The sequence below is a fragment of the Acomys russatus genome, chromosome 6 (genome assembly GCF_903995435.1).
Source record: "Acomys russatus chromosome 6, mAcoRus1.1, whole genome shotgun sequence".
Classification (NCBI taxonomy): Eukaryota; Metazoa; Chordata; class Mammalia; order Rodentia; family Muridae; genus Acomys; species Acomys russatus.
In genome coordinates, this window is record NC_067142.1 from 29,955,111 (window position 1) to 29,967,907 (window position 12,797).

Here is a 12,797-nt window from a genome sequence, read left to right on the forward strand (position 1 = left end):
GACATACTGAACAGAGCGACAATACAAATATTTGATATTTGATAGTTTATGTTTAACCATTTCAGTGAGTCGAGTCATGTTGACAGTTGAACCACAATGGTTAGTCAACAATGATGTAGTTCACAAAAACAAAAACAAAAACAAAACAAAAAAAACAACCTAAGTTCTTCTGGCCCAGAAACTTAACAGGAGTGGTGGTGCTTTAAGGGCCGGCGCAGCTGCTGCTACGTGGGGATTCCGTGCCTTAACCAAAAGGCCTGAACAGCCTCTTCATTTTCAGATGTTCAAAAGGTTTCTTGTAGGCCCTGGTCCATTTCTCAGTCTCCTGTTCTAATATTTTGACCTCCAGAAACAGCTTGTACACCTGCAGGGCCCTTCTCACATCTTCTGGGCTTGAGAGGCACTGCAGGATCTTTCTGCCTTCATTCACTAGTCTGCAGTCGTCAAGGCCCTCCTAGAGGTTAAAAAAAAAAAAAAAAAAAGTAGGGAGATGGAGCAAAGAAATAAACAGGGGAGGGTGGAGTCTGAGAGGGATTCCTGTCAAACGTGAGGCTGATATAATAGATGAACATACAGAAAATCAGGAGAGACTTTGCATCCTAGCAGGTGTGTGTGTGCACATGCAGGCCACACCATTAGGAAGATGGGCATGTATGTATGCCTGCATACGTGTGTGTACGTGCGCGTGTGTGTGTGTGCCTGTCTGTCTGTCTGTCTGTGTCTGTGTGTCTGTGTCTGTGCTTTCAGACAGGATTTTGAAGGCAAGAACAGACTTAAACTTAAGACTCTCCTATGCCCACCTCCGTATGCCACTACACCTGGCTCTTGATTAGCAGAAAAGTACAGCTGAAGAAGAAAAGACACAAAGCTACAAGGAGATCTAGAGCACCCCCATAAGAGTAGAGGGGGAGTCCTGCACATGACCCAGAAGCAGAACAAAAGTATACAGACCACAAATATGTAAATCTACAGCCAAGGTGCTAGGTCTAGAAAACCCTCAATTCTAAAGTTCTGGACCCAGCCACAGAGAAAAAAAGCAAAAACAAACCAAAAAACCCAAACAAACAAACAAACCTATTCTTTCAAGTTCACCATGTTACAAATGAGAGTCTGGTAAACTGGGCATCCTGCCGGAAGTCAGGTGACACCATCATAGAACGGGGCAGAGCCTTGGGAAGAGACTACTTACTAAGTGTAAGGGTGACATCACAGAAGTTCCCTGGGTTGGGCCACTCATCACTTTACAGTTCGGTATCTCAGGGAACCATGTCTTGTTCTCCGAGCAGAAGATGGTTGAGGAACCAACTAGGTCATATCCAGTGTCACACTGAATGGTGACATTTTCCATTTCAACGTAGTGGTCCTTCTCCACAAACAGGCTTCCATGCATGATCATTGGTTTGGGACACATACCTCTAGCGAAAATGTCCTTTGAGCTTTCTGCTAAGAAGCATCAGAATTGAATGAGACAATGAAGATTGTGAGAAACTTTGTCCATTCTTGCACTCACGTTCTGTGAAACTTACTAATTTCAGAAATTACAGAAGTCCTGATATCCATTGAGAAAAGCAGTGAGTACATCTATCTGCTAAGTGTTTGTTGCTTTATAAATATTGTCACTATAACTTTATGAATTGGTTTCTATCATCATTAACATTTTACCAACAACGAAATGAATAAAGTTAATAATCTTGTAAGTCTCCTGCAACTTTTTCAGTGTTAGAACCTACATTTTGCCTTCCTTCCCACGGCCTTGATCTAATGCATGATACTAAAGATACACTTTTCCTTGTCCCGTCCTCACCTTTTAATGTTCCAGGGTTCAATAGAAATAGTGGCTTTTGATTGCTAGCAAGTGAACCAAGGACACTGAAGAGGCAGTCACACTCTTACTTCATCTTCAGTCTGTATCAGTTTACCAACCAGGAGCGTCATCGGCTCATAGAAACAAAAAGGCCGTGAGAGGTGGCAGCCAGCATTAACTTTCATGCAGATTTGCAACACTTCATGAACTGGGTATTAACTTTTGAGATCCCTCTTTCTTAGGAGGAAATGAAGGTTGCCATGCCAAGTTTACTGAAGGCACAAATAAATTCTTAGATCAAAATCATCAAGTCTAGTCTCTAAATATGCTAAAACAACACCCAACAGCTGAGTGGTTGTGGCTGCTTCTGGCAATGGTGCTAACTGTGCTTGGAAAGCTCAGGGAGGGAACTAATGCTCATTTTAATATTCTTTTTGACTTTTAAAAAATCTGCCATTCGTATCTTAAATGTAAATAAATAAATACATGGTAAACTTGGGATAGGCCTTGATCAATGGGAAATATTGCTGTTATTATTTTGTAACCCTGCCTCCCATGCATTGCTAGTGGACCTGGTATTACATTGGGGAGGCAAAGGTACCCAGAGAAAAGACATGCAAGACACACAGCAGGTTCAACCAAACATATCTGCCCCGCCCTGCCCCCCCCCAACACGTTCACATGTAGAAGCCTCAAGGTGAGCATGTATCTGTCTGTGTTCCGTTGCTGTAACACTCACTCTGGGTAATCAGCAGTGAGATGGGCTTATGTAGATTCTGATTCATGGACATCTAAAAGGAATGGGGTTTTAAAACTGGTTCCTCCATGCTCTGGTGGTGAGTATGAAAGGACAAAGCATCCAGAGAGAGCAGAACAAACAGCTCACTTCTACTCCAAGCCACCCTGGCATGGCTGGTCCATCCACCCCCAGGACCAAGACATAATCTGTTCATAAAGGCTCAGTCACCTCTTATGTTATAATGCTGCCACATTGGAACTTAAGTTACAAACACAAGAACTTCAGTCCTGGCATGGGGGGGGGGGCGGTGTATTTAAATAGTACCCTTCCGCCTCCGGACATTAACAAGTTCACGTCTCTCATGCCGAGAAATGAATGCTTTCCCTGCTAACAGCTGCAAAGTCTTACTTGTTCCACCTTCAAAACACAAGGTCCAGGGTCTCATGGGAGACTCAAGGTGTGACACAATCTGAGGGGAAATAAGTTTCTCTACTTCAAACAGGATACACAGGTATGAAAAAGGAGACATAAGACCAAAGGAAATCTAAACTTCAGAAGACTGAACTTCAGTAGGGGAAATGCACTGGATCTATTTTTTTTTCCATCCCCAGTTACAAAGGAAGCACTTTCCTTATGGCATTTTCACAGCTCTTGTTGCTCCTCGTCTATCCACTCTCCTCCGTCCTATTTGTACCCTCCCCCTTCTTCTTCCCATTTTCATGTCATATGAGTTCTATGTCCCTCCCTTAAAGCCCATTTTCTCTTCTACTGGGCACCTTACCAGTTTCCTACTCAGACTCAAAACACACACACACACACACACACACACACACACACACACACACACACGGAAAAGCCACATGTGAAAGAGCACATACACTGCTCGTCATGCTGAGCCCGTTACTTCACAGCGATCTGTTTCCAGTTCTAGCCCTTTCTCTACAAATTTCAAATTTCATCTTTCTTTAGGGCCAAATAAAGTTTCTTTGTGTATATGTACCACCTTTCCACTGCCCATCCATCTGGTGATGCTCTTCTAGGCTGATTCTGTTTCTTTGTGAATCCGTAAATGCAGATGTGCAAGCATCTCTGTGGCAGGGTATGGACTCCTGTGAACTTATGCCCAGATGTGGCATATCTGAATCACATATTAGTTATATTTTTAGGTTTTTAAACAACTTCCACACATGGTGGCTGTGCTAGTTTACACTCTAATATGTAATAGTGAACAAGGTTCCCTCTTTCTCCACAGACTCACTAGCATTTGTTTTCATGCTTCCTTCATGACAGCCATTCTAACGGGTAAGATGAAATCTCAAAATACTTTTAATTTGTATTTCCTTGATGGTTAAGGATGTTGAACAGTTCTTAAAATATATGCTGGCCTTTGTATTCCTTCTTTTGAGAGCTATCTGTTCAGTTCACTGGCCTACCTGTTGATTGGAAGTTTTGTTTTATCTGTGTTTAATTCTTTTGCAGTTAAAAAAATACTCTATAAAATAATTCTTTGTCTGAAGTATAGCTAGAAAGGCTTTTTTTTTTTTTTTTTAAACTATTCTGCTGCCTGGCTATTTACTCTGCTGATAGTTTCTTTTGCTGAGAAAAAGCTTTTTATTTCCATGGAACCACATTTGTCAATAACTATAGCCATTTCCTGTTATTGGAATTCTATTAAAACACTCTTGTCTAAGCTGGGCGTGGTGGCACATGCCTGTGATCCCAGCACTCTGGGAAGCAGAGGCAAGGGCAGATCTCTGTGAGTTCAAGGCCAGGCTGGTCTACAAACCCTGTCTAGAAAAAACAAAACAAAATAAAACAAAAACCGCTCTTGTCTATGTTTATAGTCTGAAATGTGTTCACCATGTTTTCCTACTGCTGTATCAACATCTCTGGTGTTAGTTAAGATATTTCATCCACACTGGATTGGCTTTTGTTCAGGATTAGAGATATGGGTTTAATTTCACTCTTCTGCAGGCACTTGACCTCTTTTGCCAGCTAGCACCACTTATTGAATAGGCTCTTTGTTTTCTTGATACATTTTTACACTTCTCTCAAAAATGAAGTGTACATATCTCTAAGAGTTTATTTCTGAGTCCCCTATGCTCCACCTGTCTGCGTATGTTTCTCTTCCAGTGCCATGCTGTCTTTGTCACTAGCCCTGTGGTGGTTTCAGGTCAGGTAATTGACATTTTTTGCCTGTGCTCTGACTGCATAGCATTCCTTTTGCTGTCTGTGGGGTTTCTATGTGTGTTTCCAAATGAATTTTAAAACTTTTTTCACAGTTCTATGAAGAAGCTCATTGGAATTTTAATGGAGATTGCATTCACTCTATACAGCTCTATGGAGAGAACAGCTATTTTCACAATCTAAATTCTGCTAATCCAGGAGCTTAGGTTTTTCCAACATCTGATGTCTTATTCAATTTCTTTTTCCAATGTCTTAAAATTTTTGGTTGTTTTTTTTTTTTTTTAATATATATCCTTGGTTAAGCTTATCCCTTTATCTTTTATCTTAAATTGTTTATTTCAGGTGTGTGAGTGTTTTGCCTGCATATATGTATGTGAACCACATTTGCCTGACACCTGGAGGTCAGAAGCGGTGATTATGTATCCCCACTCCCCAACTGGGGTGGGGGGAGTGAATCCAGGTATTATGAGAACAGCGGGGCTCTTAACCACTGGCACATCTCTTCAGCCCCATATTCCTAGATATTTTATTACTTTAAGCTATTGTGAATGGCATATTTTATATAATTTGTCAGCAAGTCCATTACTGGTATGTAGAAAGGCTACTGGTTTTGTTTTCTGTTGGTGGACAAATGCATATTTGATAATTTAAAGTATAAATCCCATGTGAGCTTAGGTAGCATGAGAACAGGTTTCTGTCATGCTGAGGCAAGGAATTGTTCATCATGAGATATGCACAGTGCTCAGCAATAATATCTTCAATGCCTTACCATCATCAGCTAGATATTTACTGCTCTCCATGCTTGTGTCTGACACATTGTGTAAGGCAACAGCATCATGGTTTTGCAGACATGAGTGAGGACAAGGAAATGAAAGGGTTGACGTCAGTCACTAAGTCTTTCTTCCCCTTCACCATGACGTCTCCCATTGTTTCATAATTATATAAGCCACTGCTTCCCCCTTGATGTACAAATACAGAGACTTACAGGACAGTCTTTTACTTTACTAAAATACTGTCCATAGTGTTAGCAGATAACGAGATGAGGTACTGAAGAATTTTGTTCAGTGTGCTATGTCCTTTGGTAAAAGCCTTTGTCAGCCTTCTTCTCAGTGTACCTTATCTATAACTCTATAAATGGCCTTGATGGTGCCAGGGTAAGTATCTGTGATTCTCTGTATACTGCTTATTGGAAGAACAGCCCCAAACTCACTTGTTCTTGAGAAGATTACTCTTCATAGAACTATGCAGGATCACTTGAGACATCCGGGGAAGGGTGAGGACAAGTTCTCCCAGTACTCTTACCCGCATGGCATGAAGGTATCTCAGGGTACCACTTCCCATCTGCTTCACACAAACTTCTTCGGTCGATAGGCACAGGGTAAGAATCTTCATTACAGATGTAGAAGATGTAGTCTCTATAGGCATAGATGCATACACCACTGAAGTCTCGCCTTTCGCTTACAATTCTGATTTTCTCCATATTTGGTATCGGGCAGCATATCTCTGGGAGATAAAAAGAGACACACATGTTTCATTTTACAGAAGAAGCACCTTTGGCTGAAGTCTTCACTCTACCTTAAGAAAGGCATTACTAATCAAACTCATGGAACCGAGATAGAATGTTACTTTCAGGGAAGAGGAGGAATTACTCAGTAAGCATGAAGTTTCAGTTGAATAAATTCTAGAAATGTTCAGTGCAAAACAATACAGACGTACCACCAACAATTGCAACACTGCACAATGATCAATAGACTATATATATATTTAACTTTTGAGTGGTTACAACCTTTCTCTGGGAGAAAAAGAGAGAGAGAAAGCCATATCAAGATGGCAAAATGTGCCTTTGATTATTTCCTCATTAAAACATATTGTTTGTTACTTTCCTATTTCTGTGATAAGACAACATGACCTAGTCAACTTATAAAAGAAAGAGTTTACTGGGCATGGTGGTGCACATCTTTAACCCCAGCACTTGGGAGGCAGAAGCAGACAGATCTCTGTGAGTTCGAGGTCAGTTTGGTCTACAAAGTGAGCTCTAGCACAGCCAGGGCTATCCAGAAAAACCCTGTCTCAAAAAACAAAAACAAAATAACAACAACAAAAGTGTTTAACTGGACTTATAGTTCCAGGGGGTTAGAGTCTATGACAGCAGGGTGAAGGCATGGTGACAGGTACTGGGGGCAGCAGGTGAGAGCTCATACTTGGAGTCATAAGGAGGAGGCAGAGGGCACACTGGCAATGGTATCAGTCTTTTGAAGCCTCAAAGCCCTCCCCCAGTGATGCACCTCCTCCAACAAAGTCACACCTCCTGAGTGTTCCTAAACAGTTCCACCACGTGGGGACCAAATTTTCAGAGATATGTGCCTGTGGGGACCATTGTGAGTCAAGCCACCGCGTGCATACTTGGGACCACTATCCGTAAATAAAAAGTATCTTCACGAAAGTTAGGAGAATCTGCTGAAAGATCACAGTAATTAGGTTAAACCTAGTAAAAAGGCAAAGATGTGTTGAAGAAGGTAAGAAAGAAAGAGCTCCATGCACCATAGCCACTCACCCCCACTTCACCTCTGTGGTCCCCAACTCTAAACATGGCAATAGAGAAAGAAAGGCCTTTTGCTTGTCTTAGAACTAGTATCAGATTTTCCTCAGTGACCACTACGGGACACAGGTCCATGGCCCCTGCTTCTAGATCCATGTCTATGGACAGGATCTCCACAGACAAAAGAAAATCTGAAACCTCTGAAGGACAAACATAGAAGCTTTGTTTCTGTGGCCTGCTATGGCATAGGCCTAAGGAGACAATCTCTTAAAGGTCTGTTCAGGTGTAAATGGCCAGTGGGACCCAGATTTATATCAGATTAAGTAACCAAAGGATCATTTCTAATTCTCTCTCTTCAACCTTGAACAACTTTAACCCTCAGTCAAGAAGGACCTCATCTGCTGAAAACTTTACTCTTTAACTCCGGCTCTGATAAAACCTAATCTGGGCAGAACACAATAGCCCTGGACCCAAGATGAGTGTCCATGGTTAAATCTGCTATTGCCAAGGCACAAGGCAGAGACACAAAGGCGGCTTGGGTAGGATATTCAATACAGATCATTTCTGGCAGGCTGCTGCGCTCACTGGCCCAAAGTGAGCAACTGCAGACAGCCAGAGAAGACAGAGTCTTGGTCCTTGATCCTGATCCTCTGTGGTGTTAGTTATGGCAAGCAGTCAACTCCAGGATGATCCAGTGGTCCTTCGGCCAGGCAACCACAGGACTGCTCGCTTCAGCATAATGTGACACCCAAGTAGAAGCCAGTGACTGCGAATGAGGATTCTAGGTCTGCTCCAGCCAAAACCAAAGTCTTTGGGATCTAGTATCAATAGACTACCCTCTTTAGCACCCTCACCACCCACCCTGAGCATCCCATTAACTGCAGATTTGTGACAAGTTTGGCCTTGGAGTACCCTCCCCGCCATTGCTAAAGCACTGATAATGACTCAAGCCCTGGTTTATGGCAAATTTGACTTGGGATGATGACTAGTGTTGACATTTCTGCCATAACCATTGACTCCAAGAACACAATACATGTCTTCAACTTGCTGTATAGTTCAGGCAGGCCTTCAGATTGTGATCTCGCTGCCCAATCAAGGAAAATTGGCATAGACACATAAGAAATGTATACATACATTTCTGAACAAAGAAATGTGCCTTACAAAGATTGAGGTTTGATGAGAGAAAAGACTGATGAATAATAATGGAGCCACTAATAAAAACTCTCCCTATCAAAGGGAGGGACAGATGAAGAAGACTTTACATTAGTTCTTGGATTATATAAGAGGAAGTCAAGTCCTATCACTGGCCACAGATGACATTAGCATAGATACAGAAAGAAATCCTAGTGACTCAATTAGGAAAGTACTAGGTAAATTGTAATGGATAATATTGTCAACATGATGGGCTCTGGGATCTCCTAGGAGGTAAATCTCTACTTATGCCTGTGAGAGATTATCTAGATAAGGTTAGCCTCTGGACCTGTCTGTGAGGAATTATCCAGATTAGATTAATAGAGATGGAAAGACACACCGTGACTATGGACAACACCATTCAAGCCCTGGGCCCTGGGATGGATGAAAGGGAAACAAGTTGAACACTCGCATTCAATATTCTCTGCTTCCTGCCTGTGGATGCACTGTGGTGGACTCCCCCAGACCTGTAAGCCAAATAAACCTTTCCTAACTTCCTGCGGTGCTTTCATCGGGTGTTTTGTTTCAGTAATCAGATAAGTAAATGATATAGAAGACTGGTACTAGGAAGTAAGGTTGTTTTTGTTTGTTTGTTTGTTTTTCCTGTTAGAGTGTGAGCTGATGATTCTTTGGAGTTTAGAAGTGGTTCAGGGAAGAATATGGAAGAGTTTGGACCATCAGACCCAGAGCCCACCCATCAAAGGAACTAACTTACGAAAAATGCAAATTTATGTGAAAGGAGATGGCTGGCTATGACAATGCAGCTGCAGGCATTCCCTGATCTAAAAGGACTGCTTAGGAAAGGGACTCTTTAGATTCAACCAGCAAAGCAACAGAGACTACAAAAGCTGTGATCCAAAAGGCCAGGCTCCATCCCCAACCAACAGCAGAACCGAGTAGCACCATCCACGCAGCATTTGTTTCGAAAGCCTGAAAGATGCAAGTTTTGTTCAGAAGTTTCAGAGAGTCAGTATGCAATAGGGTTGGAGTGTCTGCAAGGAGTCCATGAGAGGCCACAGTGCGCAATTGTGAAGATGAAGGCCTTTGGAGCCCAGATGATTCCATCATGTGTCCCAGATGCCAGACATAAAGCTACAATATTTGATGTTTTCACTACTGGGTTTCAGTCTCACATTTATCCAGTAATTCCTTTCTACATCTTTGTTCTTCCCATTTAGAATGGAAAAGGTTATTATGTGCCATTGGATATCAGAGTCGGGTAACTTATACTTTGTTGTACACAGGTTCACAGTCAACTGACTACCTGGATTCTGTACTCAGACTATTAAACGGTGTTGAAGTTGAAACTGTTAGAGATGATGAGACTCTTTTCTTTTATTTTTGAGGTTATGATATAATTACATCATTTCTCCCTTCTCTTTCCTCCCTCTAAACCCTTTCATCTACCCTTTTTTGTTCTTTTTCAAATTTGGGGCTTCTTTTTTTTCTATTAATTGTTATTACAAGCATATCTATGCATGTGTGATTGTGTGTTTGTCTATGTGTTCATGTGTGTTCTTGTGTGTCTGTGTGTGTGTATGTGTGCATCTTTTTGAGGTTCACGATTTGGTATTGGATAACCAATTGGTGTGTTCTTCCCCGGGAAGACTATTTCTCCCACTCTCAGCATCCTTAGTTGCCTGTAGTTCTTTGTGTAGGGCTGAGGCCTCGTGGGCTTTTCTCTAACCCTTTTGGCATGCTCATTGGTATTTTCCTTGTTCAGATCTTGCTTGGGCAGTCATGTTGGTGAGGCTTTATGAGTGTAGCTTCTGAAATTTCTAGGAGCCATCTCACAGTAGAGTCCCTGATTCTCCGCCTCTTACACTCTTTCCACCGTGTCTTCTGCAATGTTTCTTGAGCCGTAGGTGTGGGAGTGTTCTGTAGATGTACCCATTGGGACTAGCCTCAACAACCATGCATTTTGATTGGTTGTAGTTTTCTGTCATTTGAAGCTGGATTTGAGGTTACTATGAATCTATGGGGCAAGGACTAGGAGGTTATGGGTTAAAATTAATGTATTTGGGTTCCAGTGGTCAACGGCTCTTGATGCACAAATCTAGGATCTAAATTGAATCCCTGGAACCCAGGGGAGTGGACTTTTCCCTTCAGCCTTTGTATAGGTTGCAGGATTTCAATGCAGACCACCAGGCTTGCACAGCAAGAGCACACACACACTGAAGTGCTGAAAAACAGAAATGGCAGCAGTCAAGAAAAAAAAAAAAAAAAAAAAAAAAAAAACCTTTGAAATAAGCACCAGTGTAAACAAGAGTAAAATTCATGACAAAAATAAACCAAAATGGAATAAAATATATCATATGACCAAAGGAAACCATTATCTAAATGTGTAGATTCCTGGAACATATCCCCAATATTAAGGTCGATATGTGGCAGGAGACAAAGGACATTCTATTATCAATAGGTCCTCCCTACAGGAAACTAGAGTATCCATTGGGGAAAGGAACATGGTAGCTCTTGTGGGTCTAAAGGATCAGAGATACAACAGCAGCTGCCATTTAAACTAACTTGACCTCTTACAGCGAGAATAGTAGCTGCAATAATCACGCCATGGTAGTTACATGGCATTTAAGAATACCATGTACATATTACATGTTACATAGAACTGCAATGTGCAAAACATAAATGCACCTAAATAGAGTGGGAATAAATTAGGGTTCTAAGTCTTTCCATTGCCTTAAAAGAGACAAAGGCATTAAATTGCATTACAGCAAAACAATGAAAAATGCATATTATAAATTTTTTACACATTAAAGTAAATAAAAGGTGTGTGTGTGTGTAAAAAGAAACAGAGGGAGAGATACACAGAGAGAAAAATAAAGAAATCAAGGAGATGACAATTCAAAAAGGCAAAAAACATGATATGCTATATAACTATATGTCATAATTTCAAACATACATTAATCTGCTTTTAAAACATTTAAAATCTTGAACATTAGAAGGTTTAAAATTCAGCCATGCAACACAAAGCAAACTTAAATAAACTATGAACTATATTGACATAAAAATATACAGACAAAATGATTACAGCAGCAAAGGGTCATTTCATAACAATAAAAGGCTAACTGCACCAGCAAAATACACTATTTCAAATGTGTACACACCAGAAAGAAAAAAAATGTTTAAAAAAATTAAAAGATAGAACCTGGTGTGATGGTGCATCCCTCTAATTCTAGCACTTAGGAGGCAAAGGCAGGAGGATCTCTGTGAGTTCAAGCACAGCCTGGTCTACAAATTAAGCTCCAGGATAGCCAGGGCTACACAGAGAAACCCTGTCTTGAAAAACCAAAAACCAAACCAAACCAAAACTAAATTAAAACCCATAACATAGTATATAGCCAATGGGCAGCTTAGCCTTCATGTGGGTCCCCTAGTAAGGGGAGCAGGGGCTGTCCCTGACAGGGACTGGATCCTGTTGCCTGCTTTTCAATCACAACCCCCTGGCAGGGCTGCCTGGCCTGGCCTCAGGGGAAGATGATGTGCTTAGTCCTGATGCAACTTGATGTGCTCGGGTGGGTTGGTGGGGGTCCCAATTTGTGAGGAGTAGGGGGATAGGAAAGGAGGGTGGGAGTGGGAGAAGAGGAGAAATGGGGCTACAATTGGGATGTAAAGTGAATAAAAAATAAAAATAAAAAACCTTACAACAGCAAAGATAAATTTGTCATCAAATAAGTCCCCTTCAGTAAAAATTAACACATAGATTTTTTTAATGTCACAATCACAGAATTAGAACTAATTAATATACAATTTTAAAACAATAATCACAAAATAATGCACATTTTCAAATGTGTGCTGAATTTTTTTTTTTTTTTTTTTTTTTTTTTTACAAAAACTACCCATAACTACCCCATAATGAAACAGGCCCCAAGATTGAACTCAATACATTCAGTAGATAATTTAAAAGACACATGTAATCAGTAGCCTTTTCAAGTTCAAGATCACTCACTTTCACATCCTTTGGAAGGTGACCATGACAGGTTTTCCTGACAAGTCACAAACTGGGCCTCGTTAAGAACTGGTCGATATCCAGGCTTGCACTGGTATTTCAAATTGGTCCCAATTTCAAATACTTCAAAATCTCTTAAGGGAAGCTTATTTCCCTCCCACAAAGCATGGGGAATTTCTGGTGAGCCAATACAGCCACCTAGCCATGAAAAAAAAAAAAATGAAGAAAGATGTTATTGGAGTTGGCACAGGGAAACACGAGAATGGCTTTTAATGTGACCATCATAACTTACGATGACAACCTGCACATTTGTGTTTCAGAATCTACTTCCTGCCTTTCCCTTTAAATGTAATGACTTTATTCACAAAAATAGTTT

The 12,797-nt window shown here is 41.0% G+C and overlaps 1 protein-coding gene across 1 annotated transcript in view; it reads right to left on the minus strand.

Annotated features, from left to right (window-relative positions):
• Positions 1-244: 244 nt before the first annotated feature.
• The window catches only part of LOC127190941 (zona pellucida sperm-binding protein 3 receptor-like), a 33,932-nt gene continuing 21,379 nt past the window's right edge, over positions 245-12,797 (minus strand). The window contains exons 7-11 of the mRNA XM_051148200.1: positions 12,422-12,619; positions 6,033-6,233; positions 5,500-5,586; positions 1,241-1,443; positions 245-454 (exon numbers count right to left, since the gene is read on the minus strand). Coding sequence (XP_051004157.1) covers positions 245-454; positions 1,241-1,443; positions 5,500-5,586; positions 6,033-6,233; positions 12,422-12,619 — 899 coding nt within the window. The remainder of the gene's footprint in view (positions 455-1,240; positions 1,444-5,499; positions 5,587-6,032; positions 6,234-12,421; positions 12,620-12,797) is intronic.